This window comes from Triplophysa rosa, linkage group LG8, assembly GCF_024868665.1.
Source record: "Triplophysa rosa linkage group LG8, Trosa_1v2, whole genome shotgun sequence".
NCBI classification, from domain to species: Eukaryota; Metazoa; Chordata; class Actinopteri; order Cypriniformes; family Nemacheilidae; genus Triplophysa; species Triplophysa rosa.
Window position 1 is genome coordinate 21,801,031 of NC_079897.1, and position 23,202 is coordinate 21,824,232.

General features: G+C 38.1%; 1 protein-coding gene across 1 annotated transcript in view; it reads left to right on the forward strand.

Annotated features, from left to right (window-relative positions):
• The first annotated feature begins 2,805 nt into the window (after positions 1–2,805).
• Positions 2,806–23,202, forward strand: part of npr1b (natriuretic peptide receptor 1b) — a 37,424-nt gene continuing 17,027 nt past the window's right edge. Inside the window, 5 exon segments of the mRNA XM_057341139.1 lie at positions 2,806–3,004; positions 4,163–4,958; positions 17,579–17,766; positions 20,135–20,248; positions 23,065–23,200. Coding sequence (XP_057197122.1) covers positions 4,199–4,958; positions 17,579–17,766; positions 20,135–20,248; positions 23,065–23,200 — 1,198 coding nt within the window. The 5' untranslated portion in view covers positions 2,806–3,004; positions 4,163–4,198.

Sequence of the window (23,202 nt, forward strand, 5' to 3'; positions counted from 1 at the left end):
GCCCCCATTTTACAGTGTTAAAGGTGTGTGCATCAGTATGACATGGTGTGTCACTTACAGAGTGGCCATAAGATGATCCCTGATGATGTCAGCAGCGGCCTAAACAACATCCCATCTCTGATGATATTTGGAAGAATGTTTAACCAAAAAGTTCTTGGACTTCACATAGTAGGAAAAAATACTTTATAATTTTTTTGTTCTGTTGAATGTAGGAAAGCAAACAGTTCTGGGGCACGTTTGACTGCCATTGTAAATTTTCCTACTATGGTAGTCAATGAGGTCCAAGAACTGTTTAGTAACAAGCATCCGTCCAAATATCTTTGTCTGTGTTCAACCAAACAAGGAAATGTATACAGGTTTGGAATAATCAGAGAGTGAGTAATTCATGACAGAATTTAAATTTTAGGGGGGAACTATTCCTTTAAGTTAATGCAAGACCAGTTTAATTCTTTTAATCTCTGTCTCTTTATCTCTTTATCTTCATGCTTCTTCAGATGGCATACTGTAATTTAATTCAACAAAATGACTATTTTTATTTTCCTGTGCATTTTTCACTCTGAACATACAGTTCTCGGATGGCAATTTGTGATAAAGACCTCTTTGGAACAGAGCTAGGATTTTAATGCCAGGGTTACACAGAAAAGACTATAATTAAATGGTACTTTCAGTTCAATGATAGTCTTTGGGGTCATTTTCAGATATTGGTGCTAAAAATGGTGTTTTACTTATTAGCACATTCACATTCAACGGATCATAATGATTGCATTATCCTTTTTATTATCCTTATTTCAAACAAGCAGAATTTAAATTGACTTGTTGGCGGTAAAATATGAGGTGACGCAATATGAGTTTGTTGGACAAAGATGATTCAGCTTTAAGATTTTTTTTTCTCAGTGCTCTATAGTTTATTAGTAATCAGCAATAGGGTTGAATAGTTCCTGTGTCCTCCTACACACCCACCCACACATATGTATACGAGTGTGTGGATGTTTAGATATCTGTGATAGAGAGATGTCAGTAATTCTTTGAGAAAAGTTCAAGAACAAGCCAGCACGATTTCATATGTTCATTTATCTGAAAGCACTTTGCATAACTATCTATGTGATGCAGATATCTGTTGTCTTTCGTGATGGTGAATTTCTTACCACACATTTTTTCAGATACAGGGACTTAGGTCAAACAAGCACATCTAGACGATACGTGCCCTGCTGGTCTCCTGGTTTAGAATCAAACTGTTGTTTAGCTGAGATTCACATAATAGAAAAAGAACAAAATGTTTGTCTTACAGTTAAGGAATTCTGATTCATCTCATGGATTTAATAATCTTTCTTTGTTTTTCTCTCTCTTTTTTTATGGGAAAAGGAATGAAATACGTGTATGGAGAAAAAGAGAGAGGATGGAAAGGGAATTGTTGGGAGAGAGGGAGACGCTATTGTGTTGCATCCTGTTTTGGTAACTCTATCCATCTGACCATCCCGGGGCTTTCTAAGGGGAGGATAGGACAAATCGTGAACTGTTTAAACACTGATCCGAGCTCAGCTTTGTCTTTTTTTACTAGCAGAGATTGAGCACACGGGCTGATTCTACATCAGCAGGAGGAGGAATAGGGGTAAGGGCAGATCTTAGATCTTGGTTAGTTAAAGGGATAGTTCACCCCAAAATAACCTCGGAGGGGGGGGGGTCTATTTACCCCCTAAATAGAAATTGTTAGAAGTTTGAAGAAGGGGTGGAGTAGGGATGCTAGAAAGCTGTCGAGGAACAGAGGTAAGGGATATATATTTATACCTCTTGAGAGGATGATTAAATGCTGTGCTCCTCCCATGTAATTAGGCTGATTATTTGACGTGTTTCTCCCGATCTTTGTTTATAAAACATCACACAGTGTACTGTTCCTTTAAGTGTTTGCACAGATTTATTTTCTGTTCATAAAACGCTAGAAAGTCTGCAATAATGAGTTATTTAAATGTAATTTCAAAACTTATAAAACTTCAAAATCTGTAATAAAATAAATTGGAATGAAAGAAAGAGATGAAAAACATTTGTACATGGAATAAAATTGGAAATATAATTCCTTGGAAAGGTCTTCAAGAATAAAATATATTTTGTGGGGCGCAATATACATATCAGATGTGCTTATGAAGCTGTGAAAAAAAATAATGACTGGATATAAATGTCAGAATCATCCTGGAACATTATGGTTGCTGAAAGCTCAACCAAAGAACCATTACAGAAACCAAGCAGACATGCATTTTTGCATCATACAGCCACAAGCACACACCCAGGAAGGTCAGTACAGGAAAAGCTGAGAACTAAAACAGAGTGTGGTCGGCAGATAAAGCTTGTCGTGAACCATGGGTGACGTATCCTACTGGGCAGCTTATAACCTCCTCTCTAAGGGTCATTGGGTACCTCTTCAACAAATGACGGTGTCAGGCTATCATATCACAGCAGCGTTTAAACCTTTGTGACCTCTTGCTCTGTTCTCATGCGCCACCACCTTTAGCTCTATTAAAGCCGTTTATTTTATAGGTATGATTCAGTGGTGATCTCATCGATTTGAATGGCATTGGTTTGCAGCGACTGGAACTGTGAGAAGTGCATTCAGTTTGTGAATGTATATAACTGAGAACATTCTGAAGTGCTGCTCTGACCAGTGGGCAACCTTTTTCCTGATCTGTCTGACAGCCTGAAGATACAGTACACTAGGGTAGGTCCTCCCTCCTCTCTCTCTCTCTCTCTCTCTCGCTCTCTCTCTCCAGCATTAACTGCAGCTGAGAGGCATTAATACCCTCAGAAGCCCGGAGTGAATGCAGCTCGGCATGAAGATGAGGCGGAGCTTCACGTTAGGTAATGTGATTTGAGTAAATCACTGCTGCTGTTGGCACTCTCTTGAGTGACACACGATCAGCCCGCGGAGATGAGTTCCTCAGAGGCAGGGATGTTTTCCATTCAGAACTGTTATACTTGTGCTGATGCTGAGACCAGAAGACATCATGTGTAAAAGGTATTTTAGAAAGAAAACATGATTATTTGTGATGATAGATCACTGTCATTATTTAATTTAATGGTTGATTCATTTTTTGCGCACATTACTTTCAGCTTTTGCATTCAGCTATTTCGGTGTATTCAGTTTTTTGTTCATTTTTTAGTTCTGAACAAAATAGCAAGAGGTGTGCAATCTCACAGCACCTTTGTAACTGTTTTTTGATTTGGATATTTTAAAGGAATCTTATTTGCATATTTTAGTACGATCTGCTTTCACCCGGGTGATGGTGAGGTTTAGGGGTGGTGCTATATTCTGGCTTGAATGAAAAGTAATTGAATGAAATTACTATCATAAAGTAATTTTCTAGTTAGATCAGGTTCATTTTTACCAAATTAAAAATGCTTTTTAGTATTCCTTTCCCATAAAAAATTCCCATAAATGCAGTTCAAGTTTTTCTTTTATGTGTTTAAAGGGATGCTTCACTCAAAAACGAAAATTCTGTCATCATTCACTCAACTTCGACTTGTTCCAAATCTGTATAAATGTCTTTTTGGTCTGATAAACACCGAGAAAGATATTTGGAAGAATGCTTATAACCAGACAGATTTTGCCCCCTATTGACTCCCATAGTAGGAAAAAATACAATGGTAGTCAAAAGTGCCCCCAAACTGTTCTACAGTCATCAAAATGTCTTCTTTTGTGTTCAACAGTACAAAAAAAATAAGTAATCTTTCCTACTATGGGAGTCAATGGGGGGCAAGATCTGTTTGGTTATAAGCATTCTTCCAAACATTTCCAAACAAATGATAACTGAAATTTCATTTTTGAGTGAAGTATCCCTTTAAATATTAAACATATAATTTTTATACATATTATTGTGCTAACTATTTCAACACTAGTTTGTAACACAGAACAGAGTTCTCAAAAGTAAGCAGTTTATTTTTCTATAGAATTAAAATGGTAAAACTGAAAATGTTCTATTTTTACACAGCATCTTTTTTAACCATGTCTCATTATGATAATGTGTCCATGTAGAAAAGACATTATTTTTATTTTGTCAGTGTAGGATTCAAGTGTAATTTTGTCTGTTTATTTAGGTGTTTTTTTTACCATTCGGTCACTAGAACCTCATTTAATACTGTGTGTGAGTGTGAGTGTGTGTGTGTGAGTGTGCAGTGTTCTTGAGCTGTCGGAAGCGTGAGCTGATGTGATATGAGTCTGTTGCTCCACTTTGCGGGAGGCAGATCGTCTCTGCTGCTTTCGCTCTTGATGTGCTTTTTGACTCTGCCAATCTCAACCAAGACCAGCAGGCGCCAAGGGCCCCACGGACCCACACACAACAGCACAGATGACATCATACTGGCTGTAATACTCCCTCAGTATAACACTTCCTACCCCTGGGCATGGCCTCGCGTGGGACCCGCTTTGGACCGCGCCATCGCCCGCGTCAATGCCGACCCCACCCTGCTGCCCCGGCATCACCTCCGGCACATCTTTGCCAACAGTGAGGACAGAGACGGTATCTGTTCCGAATCCATCGCCCCACTCATGGCTGTGGATCTGAAGTTTGAACACAACCCTTGGGCTTTCATAGGGCCCGGCTGTGACTATACTTCCTCTCCAGTTGGGTTGTTCACCACTCACTGGGGTCTCCCCATGGTCACAGCAGGGGCACCTGCTGTAGCATTCCTGCACATGGCAATGTACACGTCTATTACTAACACTGGCCCCACGCACAAAAAATTGGGCGAGTAAGCCCTACACCTATATAGGCATTTTGGGTGGCACCAACACACCCTGCTGATGTTCAGTGACACTAAAATGGGCGAGAGGGCGTGCTACTTCGCACTGGAGGGGCTGTACACTGAGATACAGGAGAACAACATAACCAACGTGGACCTGGTGTTTGAGGAGAATACAGGGCCTGTGAACTATTCCGACCTCCTGCACAAGATCCAGGAAGATGGCAGAGGTGAGCAAACATCTTTTGCTTTTCTGGAACTGTCTGAATGTCTGATGTATTTGATGTAATCAGTTTTTTTTATTTTTTGAAGAACATCCAAACAACAGTGGCCCCATTGACTTCCATTGTACGGACACAAAACCACTGAGACAGTTCTCCAAATATCTTATTTTGTGTTCTGCAGAAGAAAGGGTCACATACAGGTTTTGACAGACATAAATTTGAATAAATGATATTTTGGGGTGAACTATCACTTTAAAGGCCAGTGGTGAAGCAGTATATTTTGTGCAAAGTGTATAAAGTGTAATTTACATTTAGGCACTCACTTAATCCAAAGCGACTTTCAGCATCTCTATTGTATATGATTATCAATTGTGTGTTCCCTGGGATTTGAAACTGTGACCTTGGCGTTGCTAGTGCCATACTCTTCTAGTTGAACTGGAGGAACAACATTTTTGTGATAATAGAAACTGCCTTTGTTTATAGTTATAGATTAGCTATCATTTTGAAAGAGTGATGGTCTCAGCAAATCTGGTAGAGCTTGGACGCTCCTTTTACTGCCAGGGACAGTGAGTCTAAAGATAACTGGCTGTGATGGTAGCCTTGTTTCTTTGCCTGCTGAGCTTGATTTGTGCTGCACTCTGTGATTCAGATTTAAATGCTGCAAAAGATGACCTGCCCAAGACCTATAACAAGTTTAATGGCTTACAGGCTGAAAGATATAGCATTCATGAGATAAAGGTGGATGAGACTGAAAATGGTAGAGTGTTGGAGGGCTGCTGGAAATGTTTTTTTTTCTGATTCTGATTGAATGACATTTTATAAAACATAACATCATGAACATCCAAAATTCATAGATCTTTCCTGTGCAATCGCATCCTCTTGATTCCCCCCATATACAGTATATGTGTGTGTATATATAATGTGTGTGTGTGTGTATATACAGTATATATATATATATATATATATATATACTGTATGTGTGTGTATATATATGTATATACTTTTATATATATATGTGTGGGTGTGTGTGTGGACATGTTTTTATACCCCGGCGGGGACCTAAACCTGAATGCACACCAACACATGGGGACTTGTGTCACCGTGGGGACCAAAATTGAGGTCTCCATGGGCAAAAAAGCTTATAAATTGTACAGAACAATATTTTTTAAAAATCTAAAAATGCAAAAAGCTTTCTATGATCTTTAGGTTTAGGGGTAGGGTTAGGGATAAAATGTACAGTTTGTACAGTATAAAAACATTACGCCTATGGACTGTCCCCACGGAGATAGTAAACCAGACATGTGTGTATGTGTGTGTGTGTATATATACAGTATATGTGTGTGTATGTATATGTATATGTATGTATATATTTTTTTTTTTTTTTTTTGAGGAGGGTGCAATGCATGCATGACTATCAAATTTAGCATGAATCTTCGATATCTGTTCTCAGAATTTTTAGATTTATGGTACAGGAAAGAAAATACTCAGGAAACCTGTGTCCAGCAGAAGTTATATTGGGTAACTTGTGCTTTAAGCCTTCTATTCAGTTCCCACGGGGGCATTAAAATGTCAACAGAAAACATTTATTAACGGAGGTCAAAACCCCTGCGACCGTCCAAAACAATTTTTAAGCACACTATCGGATCTCTTGGCATTTCCTGCAAAGTTTGGATTTGTCATGCAATCTTTGCAACTATTAAGCATTTACTCTTCATTTTAAGTCACTGGATCTTCCGCTGAGTCACTGAATGATGAAAATTGTATTAGAGCTCAGAATTGAATCTTGCTATAAAAACAAGTTTTATTACTTGTAAAATAAAAATAGTCTGATGACTGGTTTTAAAGATAAGGACCGTGTGAATTTCAAACAACCCTTTGAAGATACAGGACCCTGTTGGCGGACATGAGTTTGCTTTTGTTTAAGGAGATGATATCAGCGGTATTCCTTTTAATGATCCTCCATAAAGAATGCTTTGTAATCTAAAATGTTCTGCTTTTAAAAAGCTAAAAGAGTCTTGGCCCTGTCTGGAGTGTAAATGAAAGCCCTGGCAATGGATTAAGAACAAGTCCAGGGTCAGTTTTAGTACCACTGCATCATCCAAGTTCAAGAACTCACCTATTGACCCGACCACACATAACCTGGGAGGCAGAGGGAATGGGACAGAAGTCGGACGAAATTATTTTGTTGATGCAGGAATGTTTTGGAGTCTCTCTGACTGATCAGCACCTGTGTGGTGATTACCTGTGGAGTCGTAACTTTTTCCAGAGTTCTCAGAAGAGCGGAAATGCTCTTCCACACCACCTGCCACTTTCCCCTCATAGAACATCCTCACAACATCAGCTGCAGGCAGACAACACATGGAGACACAAACCTCCCGCGAGATCGGAATCTCTAATATAGTCCACCGTTCTGATATAGGCAACACTGCAGTCTTTCCTGTATGGAGATAATGTATTGTTTTCCATTTGAGATTATAGCTGCACTTGAAGAAATCAGGTTACAGTCAAACACAAAAAGATTACTAGCTTTAGTCCAAAATATTATGTATGAAACAGCCCAAATACATTGGGTGTCATTTTTAAGGGTTAGGTCATGTAGAAATAGCTCATTGAGATAAGTACCATCTGTGACCGGCTTTTACTGCATATCCTTGAATTGATAAAGCTACACGGAAGAGAACATCAGCTGCATTTTATTTGGGAATCTCTATTATATTTGGACAGGACAAAACAGCCAGCTTGTAAACAGCGACGAGAGTGGTCTTTAATTCTTCGCTGGCCATTGTAAATCCTTGAGATGATGCACTTAAAGAGCTTCAGCTAATAACGTGCAGATCCCACACACGCACACACTTCAAAACTGCTCTGTGGATGAGGGCTGTGCTTCTCTGGTTAAACCTTCCATGTACCCCATTACCTCAATCACACCTGATTCGGCACATGGTGGAAACCAGTATCAAAGTGGACCTCAGCTCCAAAGTGCCAAGAGGAAGATGCTGTTTATTGGTCCCCTGCATCTGTCATTTTGGATGTGTTTGAAGAAACGTCTGTTGAGATCTAAACTTCTTAAATTCTGAACAAACCAACTCACAAACCAACTAAGCAACATTTCTAACTGATTCCAGGCAAACAGGACTAGGACATGAATGAGTTTTTATTTAATAAAAGTTCATTTTAGGACATTTTGAGGAGGAACTGAAAGAATGTTCTGATGAAGAATGGTCTTCTTTTTAACTAAAATGTCAATCCGTGTGTCCTGGTTCTGCCCCATCTTGTCTTGCTTTTCTTGACCTAGTGGCAGAACCATGACAGAACCTCTTGTTTTATGTGAAGAGAAGCGTTTTGACCCTGTTGGCCTTCCACTCTCCGGTGTTGCGTCTCTGTTCCAGCCCTTTCGTCTCCTCGTTTTGATTGTTAATTAGTTCATGCCCCACACCTGTTCCCTCTTGTTTTGTCCCCCTTTATAAGGTCCCTGTGTTTTCTGTCCTGGGCTGATCATAGTTCTGTTGTCACTCGTGTGTGACGGTGTGGTGAGTCTGTGTCTTTGCTAGTATAGTTAGTTTTTTGTATCCCCATGTATATGTTATGTGTAGCTTTGTAATGTGACCAGGTATTTCGTGTTTCCCCTTACCTGGTTTTGTGTATACCCGTGTTTTGGTTTTGCCCCATTGTGGGTTTTTGTTTTTCGTCTTGTTATTATTTAATAAAGTCTAGTTTACCCCTTACCCTGTCTGCACTTGGGTCCTCTCTCCGTGTCTCACACCTCGTTCGTGACACCGTGTGAGCTTCTTGCCCTCTCGTCACCATGGTTGCAGAGCGCAACAGCGGTCATGCTGAACTGAACTCTAGCCTACCTAAATCTCTATGCTGTTCTTCTCCCTAGATTTTTATCCATCTGGATCAATTTAGGTATTAATCTGTACTACACAGGGTGAAGAACATAAAGGAATAGACAACTACACACTAATTTGTGTGAATTTTTTTTGCCAATGTTTCCTATCGTTTCTGACCTTAGGATTCAACTACACCTATCTTTAGGCAATTTAAAGCGATCACCCAAAAATGAGAAGTCTGTTATCAATTACTTACCCTCTTTAACCCGTATGACCATCTTTCTTCTTTAGCACACAAAAGAAGATATGTTAAACAAAGTTGGGTTACACTTTATTTTACAGTTTCCGTGTTACAGTGTAATTATACATTTAAGTACTGAGTAATATAAATTAACTACATGTACTTACTATAGGGTTTGGGTCAGGGTTTGGTTGTAATTATGCATAATGTATAGTAAATACTATAGTAAATACATGTAACGTGTAACAAGGGCACCGTAAAATAAAGTGTTACCCAAAGTTGGTAACTGAACAGCGCCTGCACCCATTCACTTCTATTGTACGGGCACAAAACTAGAGGTGCACCGATTGACCGGCAAGAGATCGGAATCGGCCGGTTTTTCGTATGATCGGCCCGACCGGTGACCGGCCGGTCAGTCTCACGTCTCGCCGATTCCAAGCCGATCTTCTGTTTCCCGTGATGCGGGCAAGAACGTCACAGCCGTCAGTACACTCAAAGCCGCAAGTAAACATGTAAACGTTCGCGCGCACAGCCTGTCTTTCACGGCTCGTTTATACTCGCATGTGGGTCCACCGGACCGCGAGTCTCTGCTGACTGACGCGCATCTCTCATATCCGCTGACTGCACGCGTGTGCACGCGCATCATGTACTGTACAGACAAAAAGGTGCACTGTAGTTCATCTCTCGCTGCTCCGTCTACATGGGGTATGTATGCTAACAGTGATGCTATTAGCATCATGCTAAACTTATGTTGAAGTCGTTCACTCTGTGTAAAACAAACGTAAATTCCATTCAACCTGATTCCTTGTCTTACGTTAAAACTGTGGTCATTTCACCTAGGTAAAATGACATTCAACACGACTTCTACTTGTTTTTAAAAATCCCAAATATAAAACAATGAATAAATCAACCAATATATGTGATATATATCGGATTGAGTTCTTTACTAACACAAAAAACTGCAAATACATATACATCTTTAGAGTAGAATTCACTCATAAGATTTTATAACTTTTTTATTGAAGTTGCAGCAAAAATCAACCCACTTCTTTTAATCCTACAGACACAAGATAAAGACAATTTATTTTACATTTCAGAAAAAATGAAATAAAGCAATGTTAGTTTCATAAACGGAAACAGACGAGAATAAAGTTGAAGTATTTTATTGTTATCTTAGACTTTTGTGAGATGAGTACAAAAATGAAAAAGGTAAATTAAGTGACATGTTTAGTTATATTTTATTATTTGTACTTCTTTTCAGTCACAGAGTTATTCAATTTAAGAGTTGTTTGGGAAAGAGAAGATTCTGTAATTTAATGCAAATTGAAGAACTGCATTTAGGGAAATTTGAGGAAATTGTAATGTTCAATCATTTATTCAATGAAAATAAAAAAAATGTGTATTGAAGAAAAGTTAATATGGTTTTATATACAAAAATCGGCATATTTATATATATAAAAATCAGAATCGGCAGGTTTCACTTGTAATAAAATCGGAAATCGGAATCGCCAAAGAAAATTGCAATCGGTGCATCTCTACACAAAACCAATGTAAGGGAATGGGTGCCGGTTACCAACATTATTCAAAATATCTTCTTTTGCGTTCTGCAGAAATAAGACAGTCATACAGGTTTGAAATGACAAAAGGGTGGGTAAATGATGACAGAACTTTCATATTTGGTTGAAGTATCACTTTAACACAATGACCTCACTTCCTCTTCATGAGGTAATATTAAGCAGGTCTCCCGTACATCACACACTGATTCCTGCGCTAATATCATTTGCAACCATACTGGCTTGTGTTAAACGGCATTAGAGGACAGACGTGACACACGTGAGTCTGAATGGGTATTTTCACAAATTAGCCGAGTTTTTTTAAGGACGTATGCGTGCCAGAGGCCAGAATTTACGCTTCCATCCTGCAAGTGGTCTTTCCACATTCAAATGTCAGATTTGTGTCAAGCAAATCCCTTTAAAACCACTAAAGGGTGGAAAGTTGTTTAGATCAACAGACCAATGCCGACTTTAAACTATAGCAAGATGAACATCTGGATCATAAGCTGCACTGGTGTTGCATTTCATATGAATAAATAATAATACAGTACAGTATAAACATCATTTATGACCCCTAATGTAACAGAAAAAATGCTGATGCGGTCACTATAGATGCCAATTGAATGCCTTTTTTGTCTTTTGTTCTCATGTGAGTCGGCTTCACTTCCTCTGCACTATCTGATGCTGTAGAATTGACATCACTTTCATAATTGACGTTTTTCCTCTCACAGAGAGCTGCCATATGTATCGTCCCACCCGATAATAGAGTGAGGTTAAACACACCATAATGATTACTTTCTGTTTCTGTCACATCGCTGAAGATCTCGTGAAGAAATAGCTGAATAAGTTAGCGCGTCTGCGTGCCTCTTTGCACATCTCATCGGCTCTCGCTGGCAGGCACATAAGAACGAGGCTTCAAGGATTCCATCCTGATCAATAGATCTGCTTCTATTTCTTGCTGTAATTGCTCTGATCGTTCAGTGTAGCTGCTGGAGTGTTGTGCCTGTAACTGTAGTGTCGATATCCTTTAGAAAAATTTACGGCTAAGGCTTAATCAGGCTTTTAAAAGGAAGTGTAACAGAGCTAAAACATAACAGTCAAAAGGAATAAATAATGCAAAGCAGCTGTTTTATTCTTGTTCCTGATTTTAATTTGTTGGATTTGAGTCTGTGCACGAAGCTGTAACAATCTCATCTACCTCGGATTCATTAGTTCTCAGATCAGACAGAAGTTGTTTCTTTGTACTTCACAATTTTTTAGCTACACACACACTGTGTGAATGTGTGTTTGTATGTATATTTCATGTATAAGAGTTTATTTACTCTGGAGACTTTGGGCAGAATTTGTATTTTATGACTTCTGCTTCATGGACACGGAACTGATTAAACCTTGCTTTTGGTGAAATTAGATTATCAGAATTCTAGGTATAAAATTATAAAATTAAATTATTTGTATAAATAATAATTATTATTTATGTAATACATTTACTTGAGGTGTTGAAGCTTTTTACAAATGGGTGATATGGTCTCTGTTATATACAAATATTATTAAATGAAGGAACAGAAAACCGAAAAAATTGATGTGCATGTTAACATCAAATTGTTTCCTAATGATTTTTTTGCTTTCAGAGAATTGGATATTACAGGAAAGCAAATGTAAACTTTCTTGTGCTCTGCTCTCAGCCTAATTGTAGCGCATAGAGAACGGCTTCGCATTTTATGAACAAGTCAATATCGAACAGGCACAATGTGCATCCGTTTTGCTCGATTGCAATTACAACGTACCTCCTCATCTGATTCCATAAAGCAGGCTGTGATTAGCACTTGTTTAGAAGGCTGACTCACTTTTTCTCATGGACGAGGTTGTGTGGTGATATGATGGTGTGCATGGTTTTGAATGTATAGATGTTTCTCCAAACATACAATAAATGGTAGAGCCATCCTAACTGAAAATATCATGCTCTGACATATCTTAAAATATATCTGTGCCATTGTTTTGTCTCAAGATGCACAACAGTAATGTTTTTTTTCCAAGCCGTTTTTATCAAAGCAACAAGGGATAATTCACCCAAAAATGAAAATTCTGTCATTATGTCATATTTACTCAAACATGTATGACTTTGTTTCTTCTGCAGAACACAAAAGAAGATATTTTGAAGATATATTGACTTGCATTGGTTTTGTATCTATACAATATAAGTGAATTTTGTGTTCTGCAGAAGAAAAAGTCATACAGGTTTGAAATGACAAGATGGTGAGTAAATGATTCAGAATTTTCATTTTTGGGTAAACTATCACTTTAAATATTCTAATTTGACTAAAGCATAGAACTGGCTTAAGATAAGACTTATTTACAGTACTTTTCCTTTTACATTTTCAATTGAAACATTCTGACAACTAGGTAGAATAGTTATAAAACATCTCTGTAAAACATAATAGATTTACAGAAGAAACATTTTTAAGGTGAGAAAAGGAAATTTTGTGTCGTTTAGAATTTGATTTGCTATATGTTACTGACTGTTAAATGACAGAACTGCTATTCATCAGATTATCTTGTTAAATTTAATAAATGTAATGTAATGTAACATTTTTCATCTACATGTTTTAAAAAACTAGAAATATTAGTATAAATACATTTGAATAATATGAGCAGGCAGTGAGGGCACGTGGCACTGAAATTGTCATGTCAACTACCTATTTGAGGTAGCAGATTCTTTCTTACCAAAGCGACTTACAAATGTTTAATTATAGTGAACTGAATAGGATGTGTGAAATGTAACCTGAACCACAAAACCATCCAATAATTTACTGTCCCTCCAGTCAAAGGAAAACCAATGTTTAGATAAGAGTCTGAGAAATGTGAAGTGTCTGCATGCTGAGTGCTGGTCAATGTTTAACCGTTCCGAAAATAGTGTTTTACTCTGTTAGGTTAATTATCAGCCAGCAGTCCCTCTCCAGGTCTTTATCTCATACTGATGTGCATTTGACTGAGTAATGGGTTGTTTTATCTCTGTGACAGTCTGTTTCTTACACCTGACACACTCCTTTCCAAAACAGATTGGCATTTTTCATATGGACTTGCTTTGATAATTAAATGAAGTGTGTGCATCACTCTAGGAGGCCGTGATCCATCATGAACGGGGAAATCAAAACGTCCTGATTGCATTTGCATTGGTGGCATTGGCTGTGCGCACAAATGGTGCAATTTGTTTTTTGATGTAGGTTGCTGTTCTTGTGGACACTGTGTTCTCTGTCTCTTTCCTTCTCTTCTTCTTTCTCTTGCTTTTTCCACACCTTACAGAGAGATATACAGCTGTTTTTGTCATGGCAACAGGTATGTGGGCAGATCATGTAAAGGTCTTGCTCTGGTTAGTTATTTTTTTCTGTAGACGTGTGGGCTGTTCTGAGAGCACCAGACAGAACAGAACCTCTGACTCACAGTGTACGGCACCCTTTGTATCCTGGATCCCTATTCTTCATTTAGTTTCACATGCATGTGATAGTGTTGTAGCCTGCTGACCTCCTGTGTGTGTGGTCCTGGTAAACACCACAGTTTTGGGACCAAATGACCCCACATTGATAGTAATACCAGAAACCTTTGACAATGTGGGGACACATTTTGGTCTCCATGAGGAAAACAGCTTAAAAATCTAAATAATGTTTATTTGAAAATGTAAAAATGCAGAAAGGTTTGTTTGAGAAGATAAAATATAGATTCTGTACAATATGAAAACCATCAATTCTAAGCAGAATTCTGCGTTATTTTAGTTCAAACCCACCATTGTAAACTTTGGATTTGTATTTACATCATGTTGTGTCCAAGACTTTCACAATTGACCCTTCGCAAGCAGTTTGATTGACAGGCAATCAAACCAATCATAACGCCGATATTATGTGCCCCCCCGTGACTGACAGCCATTTTGTACGACAAACAAACCAGTCCGACAAACGTGTAGTAGTAGAGCTGTGGTGATTAATATGAAAAAATAGCTTTTTAATTATTGTATTAGTAAACAGAGAGATATATACCCAGCTTTAATGGATGTTGACACTATAACGATAAAGGATAACTAAGTCATTAAAATCATTCTAATGAAGGAGAATAGCAGAGTTCACATCACAACTATACCAATACAGATACGAGACACGACATTGTTGGAATCATTAATGTACGAATTACAGACAGGAAGCGTTCGGGAAGTGGTGTTTTAAGGCGGAATATAATACTTATTGATATACATATTACATGTATGAGCAAGCTTGAAAGATGCTTTGTGTCCCTGTGATGTGATGAGTGCACCTTCAGCCTTCAGAGAGCAGCATTTGCAGTGACATTTTAAAGGAAAGACGTTTTCAGCAATGAAGTCGTAAAGCAACAGCTGTACTGTGTTTGTTGTATTATACACAAATAAAGATTAAGACACTAATGGACTGTTATTCGTTTCTGTACTGAACTAATATTTAAAAGTTTACTTTCGTTTTCACAAAGAAGGCTCACGGCCACACAAAAAACTGCCCGAAGTTACTCTCTCTCTAAAATTGTCATTACTACAAATTTCGGAGTAAATATAAACAATTAATGTAACACATTAAGGTTAGCTATACATCCATTTGTGTGACAGTAGTAGCCTACTGCATCGTGCGAGTAAGAATTAACTTAACGTTATCGTCTGCTGGTGTGGAAGCAAATATATCTAGGTATAATTATTTTTACAGTTATCTCAAATCCTGAATGTGTCCCTCGAATGCGTATTGCAGACCTTTCTGTCTGAAATCAGCGTGTCATTTTTCCAGAAATTCTTCACTATTTCCCCAGGGAGTGCACACATTTATACTGGGAGTGCATGGCTGATACCGATAGCTTGTTGGACATAGCAACAGGAACGAAGGGGGGTGGGGTTTTGCGAAGGGTCAATTGGTCCTAAATTATACAGGATGCATATTCCTTCCAGTCCGATACAAACCAAACAAGCCTGAGCTGTTATTAGACCCCTCTCTCTACCAAGATCTGCTATTTACAGAGAGAGATTGCCTGGTCTCTCTCTCTCTTGCTGTCAATTGCAGATAAAACACAGTTCAGGGCATATTCCTGCATAAAAAAACAACTAGACGGAGTTACTGAATGCCTCATAAGTGTTTTAAAAGGCTAGTTTGCCCTTATGTCATTCCAAACCTGTATGACTTTCTTATGCCAAACACAAAACATATTTTGAAGAACATTGGTAATCAAATGACATTGCCCCCCATAATTGAATCCCACTGTATAGATATAGCCTAGTAAAATCTTTTAATTTAACATTTCTCAGAATAACTTAATAAATTAATAAATAAGTTAATAAATAATGACAGAAATTTTATTTCTGGGTGGACTATCCATTTAAACTTAAGCTTTCCTGTGGCTCAGTGGTTAGAGCATGGCGCTAGCAACGCCAAGGTCATGGATTCGATCCCAGGGGATGGAACATAGTTAGAAATACATGTTTAGAACAATGCAATGTAAGTCGCTTTGGATAAAAGTGTCTTCCAAATGTAAATGTAAACTGAATTTGTGTAATGTATGCACACGCACGCACGCACACATGCACGCACACACACGCACAGCACGCACGCACACACACACACGCACACACGCACACACGCACACACACACACACACACACACACACACACACACACACACACACACACACACACACACACAATGTTTTTATACTGTTACAAACTGTATATTATCCCTAACCCTATCCTAAACCTAAAATCATAGAACACTTTTGCATTTTTAGATTTGTAAAAATATTGTTCTGTACAATTTATTAGCTTTTTTTGCCCGTGGGACCCAATTTTGTCCCCACGGTGACACGATCCCATGTGTTGGTGTGTATTCAGTTTAGGTCCCACCGGGATATACAAACAGAACACACACACACACGCACACACACACACGCACACACACACACACACACACGACACGCACACGCACACACACACACACACACACACACTCACACACACTCAGTGGCAGTCTGGTTTGGAGTCAAGTTCTGTCGCTTTCTCTCTGTCTCTGTGATAACCTCTCTGATTTGATCAGAGCTAATGAAGCATTTTGTTTTCTTGTCCGAGTCTCTTTCTTCCCCTGTTTATGGTTCCTTCTCTCGTCTGTCTATTTTTGATTATTAAAAACATTGAAAAGAAGCTCTGCTTTGGTCAATAACAAATGAATAATGGAAAATAAAGAGTGTGTCTGCTTTTCAAATTTATAGCAATTGTGAGTAACCAGTTATCAGGTAAAAGTACATTTACATTTGATAGGTACATTTGATGGCAGTAAATCAATTTAGCTCCCATGCAGACACACTTAGACAGATAAACAAAAATGAATGTTTGCTAGTTCCTGTCTGGATGTGTTATATTGACAAGTAATGCTGAGGAAATATCATTATGGCATTGATTATAGTCAGTTCTGGTAAAAGAGCTCAAGGCAGTACAATGCTGCTATATTCAGACTGCTCCATATTCTGTTATATTTCTATTTCTATTTCTTTTTTTAAGTCGTTTTTATGTTTTGTGAGTCACCAATTAATAATAAATAATGGGAAAATTTGTTCTGTTTATGGAGGATATCTGTTTTTTTTGCGAAACTTACATAGTTTTTTTTCATTCATTTTATGCTGTATATACTGTATATACAATATTTCACAGACAAGGATTAAGACTAGTCCCAGACTAAAATGAAAGTTTGAGCTGTCTTAACTGAAAATAAATCGCCCTGACATATCTTAAAATATGTCATTGCCATTGTTTTGTGTCAAGATGCACACCAGTAATATTTTTATCTAAGGAATTTTAATAAAAGCGACTTAAATATCAAAATTTTACTAAGGCATAGTCCTGGCTTAAGCTAAGCCTTTGTCTGTGAAACCTGGCCATAGTGTTTGATCAGTAATTGTTTTCAAAATTTGTAGAATGAGGTTAAAATATCTCTCTCTCTCTTTCATTACAGTGGTGTTTGTATGCTGTTCTCCAGATATTTTCCGTCAGCTAATGGTAAACTTCCACAGGGCAGGTCTGCCTAAGGAGGAGTTTGTCTTCTTTTACATTGACATCTTCGGACGCAGTTTGGACTCCCAACCATCTCATCCATGGTCCAGAGGTGATGATGATGATGAAGAGGCAAAAGAGGCTTTCCAGGTGATTAAACCTTCTGGAAACGTGAGAGAGTGGTAGATGTGTCAGTTTATATCTGTCAGTCTGTCTATTAGCTTATTATTGATGTTCTAGTATCATTTATCACTTTCCCTTTTTTAAGATGACTCAAAATTTAAAGCACATACAATTAATATGTCACAAACTGCTCCGAGACTTGAAGGGGTTGAAGATCTAAATGCAGCTTTAATCCACAAACGATACAGGCAATGGTCAGGGCAGGCAGAAAATTGGGCATGGTTTGGCGGTAGTGAAATTTTCCCACCGGTCGTACCAGTGACACCGGGGGTGGGGGGGTTTGATGGGGTGGTCGAAGATGCAGCCATGCGCATGGCGCATTTTACTTTCATTTTTGAATTAGCGGCACTTCGGAAACGGAATTTACTTGAATTAATGGTGGGTTCAATATGTTTAAAAAACCCACAAAACTACAAAGAAGTACGATGACAATTTGCTTATAATAAACACAGACCTTACAAAACGAATAATCACAGCACACATCAAGCAAAAAATAAATACGAAATGAATATTAGATAAACATTAACGTTAAATAGCCTATCTTACAATAAGATATTTTGTTGTCGCAATTAAATGTATGCAATGATAAGGAAAATAAAAGACATTCTCTGCTAAATAGAGGCGGTCTGGGAAGCAAAATCGGCCCTGGATTATTCGGCCCACATCGGCACTCCACCATTTCTGTAGACGGTGGGTGGGGGGTGTTTGATGGCATCGGCCCTCCACCATTTCTGTCGACGGGGAGGGGGGTGTTGTATGTAATGTGTCATTGCGTTACATGCATACGTGTCCGACTCGCTAATGCCTTCGCGTTGCGTGCATTCACGTTTATAATGCGTCCGTCTGTCTGGCCCAAGCATCCATTCCGGCCCCATACGTTAGCGGCCCACCGGGAAAAGTTCCGGTACTCCAGATGGCCAGTCCGACCCTGGTCACGGCCGTAGGCCGTCGGTGGCCGTTCTGGACTTTGACAGAATGTACTACCGGTCAGTCCGCCCTGCTGCTAAAAGAGAAAAAAATTGTATTCTTCCCCTTATATTGCATGTGAAAATATTTTGGTGCGTAAGATAAGTTGCCTATATTAACAAAATGAGTAATCACGGCACAATGTGTGCAGCAAATAAATAAATAAAAAACAAATAAGAAGGGAACACGAAACGAAAAACGTTTATGTTAAATAAATAAATGAATAAGAAAGGAATACAAAATAAAAAACGTTTATGTTAAATAAATGGCAAAGCACCGGCTTTTGAAAATTAGAACAAAAGTAAAATGAAAACTTAACTGGCCCTTGATGACAGTGCTTACTGCTTACTGCATATTCTACTGCATGTTCTTTGACAGAAAAGCCTCCGCCATCATCTTGTCAGTCAGCATTTCACTCTCCTCACATGACGAATAAAATCTGACTCCTGCTGCTGATCTTTGCTGCGACACAGGTGTGCTATGATTGGCCAGTTAACCAATGCGTAGTGATTGGTCGAATACTGCAAGCGTGTGGTGGAAATGTAACGCCTCTTACCATATTTGGAACATCAGGTTCCAATGAAATTGTACTGACAGGTATGCCCACCTTACTTGCGTATACATTTGGGGCGGTCTTAGTCAAATCATACCACGAACTGACGTAGATTTGTGAGGGTGTGGTTACACGAGGCGTTTCAGTCAGGTCTGGGTGAGCATTCGCTTTTAGATAGAATGCATCTTCTGTTCCGACATTTTAATTTTTGCTAATATATGTATGGGCAACTTATAACGCACCAAAGACACAGAAAAACAGGTATTCGAGCCATATGACCCCTTTAACTTAACTAAGTGATTTATTACTATAAAAATTCAAAATGACGGTGGGGGTCGGTGCGGCAGTGGACAAGTGATGTAATTGGTAGAAGGGTGGACACCGTGTAACACCTGTGACACCGACTATCGAAACAAGTCTATTGTTCACCAAGATAAACAAAATACCAAACCATTTGGGAAATAGTAGTACATTAATTAAAGGAATAATTCCGAACCAATCAGTTCTGGGGCACCATTGACTACCATAGTAGTTTTTCTTCCTACTAAGGTAGTCAATAGTGCCCCAGAACTGTTTGGTTACAAACATTATTCCAAATATCTTTCTTTGTGTTCAGCACAACAAAACAATTTATATAGGTTTGGACTTCTTCTGGGTGAGTAAATGATCACAGAATGTTTTTATCCCTTTAATACATACATAACACTTTAGTTTTTGTTTTTACATTTAATACATTGATAATGTAACTGTATCTGTATTTCACATGTAACTCTTTTGAATATTTTGTGTGATCAGAATTGTATGTTTGCCTCTTAGAGTGTGAAAATTCTGACCTACCTGGAGCCCCAGAATCAAGAGTACCAGGAATTTGTTGCTGATCTGAAATCAGATGCCAAAAGGATGTTTAACTTCACAGTGGGGGATTCGCTGGTAAGAGAAATCTTCACTTTTGTGTGTGTGTCTGATTCATAAATTGCACACTTTTATGCTTTGGGCATATTATGCTTAAATCCTTCGTCTCTTTCCTTTTATTTTTAAAATAATTAAAAACTTGCGCCTGTATTGCAGCCAGATCGTCTTATTAGGAGCTTAAAGATACTCACCTGCCTCAAATGAATGTTTTTCTGCCAATGTGCATTATGTGTTTACAGCCTTTTCTATCATAGTCATCTATTCATCAACGGGAAACACACTGAGAATAAAGTAGGTCCAGACAGGCAACTGAGGCACTGTTGCTTTCTCTCTTTCTCCATACTGTATGTACTACCTTGGTAAAGGTCATAAAAAATGACATATCTGTCTGTGTGCGTGAGGCTCCGAATATGAATTTAATGCAGTGTTTACCAGTGTTTAATGGCAGCATCCATCTGAAGATTATACAGTAGGGCATTTATTAAACACGCTTTAAGGTTTCTATGTGTGGAGGATGTACAGTACTGTACAGTGCGCGATTTCACATGTGTGCGGCATATTATGCTTTTTATGGGAGTTTAGAGGGTCAGAGAGGTAATTTATGTCTTTTCAGAAAACCTCACCATTTACTTTCATCTGTCAAAATAACATACTGTACACACAAAATCAGCCATGTAGGCAGAAACTGTTTTTCGCTGAACTCAAGCTCTCCATCAATCAAACTTGAGGCTTTCAGTGTAATAACAGGTTGATCTGAATCAACCACTGCAGACTCACTGCAGTCACAGATTGACAGTCAAATTGACAGTCAAAACTAACCCAACCTGCCAGCAAATTCAAACAGGAATCCATGAGTTTATTTAAACGATTCCTCATGTATGTGCTTTTTTAAATGTTGCGCTTCAGATATCAAATGGTATATAAATAATAATAATTGTAAATATATTAGTGAGTTATGAGTAGAAATCTCTATATTTATTAATATTTAAGATTTGTCTACATCGACAGCCTTGTCGTTAGGGCGCCGACACATAGCGCCAATGTGCTCACGGTGACCCGGGTTCGATTCCCATTCTCAGTGGTCCTTTGACGGCCCTGCTCCCATGTCTCCTCCCAATGCCTTCCTGTCTCCTCTCCACTGTACTCTATCATTAAAGGCATAAAAAAGCCCCCTCCCCAAAAGAAATATATCAGATTTAAATTCACATGCACTTGTTACTTTAATATTTGCTCAGTATTGTGTCAAAGGAACTAGGTAAACAACAACAAAAAATCATTTGGAAACGTTTGACTGAAATGTTTCTAATAATCTTAAAAAAATTAATGCTTAAATATTTGAAATTACTTTTGTAGATAAAAATATAATTGTGCCAACATATCAATTTCTTAAATTATAAAAAAAAAGTTTTTAAATGGATGACCAAATAATGAAGAAAAAGCAGCCGATGCTAAAATTCTCTTTAAAAAGCTCAAGAAGCTGAATGCAAAAATACCAAGATTCTTATACCAAGAAGGGTGGCAAGTTTGAAGATCCTAAAATATATATTAGATCTGACTTTAGATGCTTTTATTTGTTACATAATCCTGACATTTACATTTGTGCTACTCTATAGTTTTGATAAATTGACTTATATTTCTCCACTTCTATATTTCTTTCTATTTCTATTTCTTATATTTCTATTTCTCTAGAATATAAATAAAGAAAGAATATGTATTTCCAAACTTTTGCTTTGTAGTGTAGATATGCCATGTAGCATGACATTTAATGGTAGAACTTCATACATGTTTATTAAACATCCCTTAAAAGTTCTTCTGACAGTTCTTTCTAATCTCTTGCTCTGTGATGCATGAGGTTGCATCGATTCAGTCTGACTGTGAGATGCTTTACATTTGAAAAACACGATTCCTGTCTTTACCCGTATTCTAAATCACTCTGATTGCTATGGGGTATGTTTCTGAGAGACCCCTGCAGAGGAACACTGTGGGGTTTATCACGGCTCTCTCTCGGCAGAACGGCCAGTATGAGTGCGTCTGATTGTCTTAATTTGTCTGAGGCTTTGTGGATTTTCCCCTCGCCATTGTTTCTGATTGAATCTGAGATTGTCTTAGTCTAACCACTCTCAAGTGTTTATCTGTCTCCCTGTTCACGCTTTTGTGAAGAATCCAGACAGTTTTCCACATCTGCTCCGATAACAGGATAAGAATGCCTAAATATCAGTAATGGCAAATCATTCAGTCTTAGACATTTCTCCTGTACCTCTGTTATAGCTATACATTTGGCCAAATTCATGCTTAAAATGAAGAAAATCTAGTTTTTACCAGAGATTTTCATCGTACTGATAGTTCAGTTGTCAATATTTGGTTGTTTAAAAACCCATGTGAAGTCTCTCTTAAAAACTTATTTTTTAAGTTTTTACAGCATTTTTTTGTTTGTTTCTATAGTCAGGTAGGTGAATTGTCACATTCATAATGGTACATTCCTCATAAATAGGCACATAAAAAATGCATTATTGCTTGTGGTATGTACATTTTATTTGCAAAAATAGGTTGTCTATTGTTGGGGGATAGTCAAATATAAACAGATGGTTCAATATATTGGTAATAAATACATTCTCTAGACTTATATTTCAAGTTTTGACTGAAGATGTCACATCAACACTGGACTTGCCCATTTATGTAATCTTTGAAGAGACTTAATGGTCATGGTTAAACACTCTTAAAATGGGTGTGTTAATTTTAACATATTGTTTTGTGAACACAAAATGTGTTGTTTTTAGAGTGTAAGGTTTCATGCGCTAATGGATTTGTTTTGTATATTTTCATTATCATTTCAGATGAACATCATCGCAGGTGGTTTCTACGACGGTCTGATGTTGTACTGCCACGCTTTAAATGAGAGTCTTTCAGAAGGACACGGCCGACCCTCAGGAGAGTCTGTCACAAAAAGAATGTGGAACCGAACCTATCATGGT